The 1,483-nt window shown below is 50.6% G+C and overlaps 1 protein-coding gene across 2 annotated transcripts in view; it reads right to left on the minus strand.

Annotated features, from left to right (window-relative positions):
• The window catches only part of SLC46A3 (solute carrier family 46 member 3), a 32,690-nt gene extending 31,444 nt beyond the window's left edge, over positions 1 to 1,246 (minus strand). Inside the window, exons 1-2 of one of the 2 annotated variants that reach the window (XM_019525382.1) lie at positions 1,126 to 1,246; positions 94 to 307 (exon numbers count right to left, since the gene is read on the minus strand). In XM_019525382.1, the coding sequence (XP_019380927.1) occupies positions 94 to 285 (192 nt within the window). In that variant the 5' untranslated portion in view covers positions 286 to 307; positions 1,126 to 1,246. Of the gene's footprint in view, positions 1 to 93; positions 308 to 364; positions 1,069 to 1,125 lie in introns of those variants that run through there. The other variant, XM_019525383.1, reaches the window with a different exon arrangement.
• Positions 1,247 to 1,483: the final 237 nt, after the last annotated feature.

Here is a 1,483-nt window from a genome sequence, read left to right on the forward strand (position 1 = left end):
TATATATATATATATATATATATAGACTATTTAGATAGCCCTTCACTGTAAGTTTTCATTTATAATTTTTTTTTTACTTTTCTCCCCTCTTACCTTTTGTTTGATATAGGCTGGGTTACTTTGATTTTGCTCACAGTAAGTAGTGTTGCCATAATCAATGAAAGTGGTATTGTTTTCTTCTTCCCACAGCCTTCGATAAATATACTGTTGTACTAGTGGGAGGGACAAGAAAAAAGCAAAACAGTATATGACAATGACAGGTTCCACCAAGAAAACCTTCCTCATGTCTGGATTCCAGTTTAATTCTCTGTTTCAAGAAGAAAAAGCAAATATTAGCTATCAGAAAGGAAAAGTATGCACTGACCTATTGACTGCAATTCACTTGACTCAAACATTTGGGGATATTTTTGTAGACAAGCAGGAAGTGTCAGTTATTTTCTCTCTGCCTTTTGGGGAGGAGCTTAGTCTTTTTTGAAACCAAGCTTGTTTCCAGACAGCTGCTATGTAACAGACTCCTAAAAATCTTATTAAAAGGAATTCAGCACATTCAATCAGGTTCCTTTTAAATAGTTACATGCTTGAATATCTTATGGTTAGCAGCAGCTTCTTCTCTCGCTGTATTCACATCTTAGTTTATCTTTTGCCATTTTCAGGGGTCTCTCAAACACATGACCAAGATTCTCAAAGTGTCTGACCAGGAACAGATGATTGTTAAGTTTGTAACATACAGCTTGAGAAAAATCAAAGACAAGTATCTTCCTTCCCTCAGATAAGAAATGTCGTGTCCGTGTACCCTGCCTGGGACAGTTTAATCCTTTATGGGGGGCAGCAGAAGGCAGGGTAGATTGGTTTCCACCTTGCAGCTCAGACTGGGAAGGTGCAGGTGTGCAACTCGGCCAGAGCTACAGGCAAGGGGGACGCCTGGGAGGACGCTCAGGAGACACCGCGCCTCACGCAAAACACAGAGACACGCGGGGACAAGCACAGTGCAGGGACACACGTAAACACCAGCGTGGACGTGGCTCGGCCTGACAGGAGCTCCCCGAGGGCCACGCACACCCATGGCCTGGGACAGGCACGCCGCCCATCCCCTCCCCTCCCCACTCAAGGGGCACACTGAGACACCCGTGTCCCCGGCTCTGCGTGACACCGGCTGTTTCTGAGCGCGCCCGAGCATCTCCACGGCCCAGGGCGGGTGTCGCGTGCGCCCCCGGGTGGACGAGGGGAGCGGAGGGGGTGTCCGCCGGGTGCCTGCCGCGGGCCGCGGGTGTCCCTGCGGGCGCTCCCGCCAGGCCGAGCCGCGTGTGTGCGGGACAGCAGCCGGGGGCCTGCTCCCGGGGGTTGCGAAAGCGGAGCCCGGGACAGCGCCAGGGACGACCGCAGGAAGGGTCTGTGTGTGTGTGCACGCCTGTGTACGTGCATACGTATGTGTGTGCACGGACGTGCGTGCGTTTGTGCGTGCGCCTGTGTGTGTGCGTATGTG

The sequence above is a fragment of the Gavialis gangeticus genome, unplaced genomic scaffold (genome assembly GCF_001723915.1).
Source record: "Gavialis gangeticus isolate Ggan-Ray unplaced genomic scaffold, GavGan_comp1, whole genome shotgun sequence".
In the NCBI taxonomy this organism is placed as follows: Eukaryota; Metazoa; Chordata; order Crocodylia; family Gavialidae; genus Gavialis; species Gavialis gangeticus.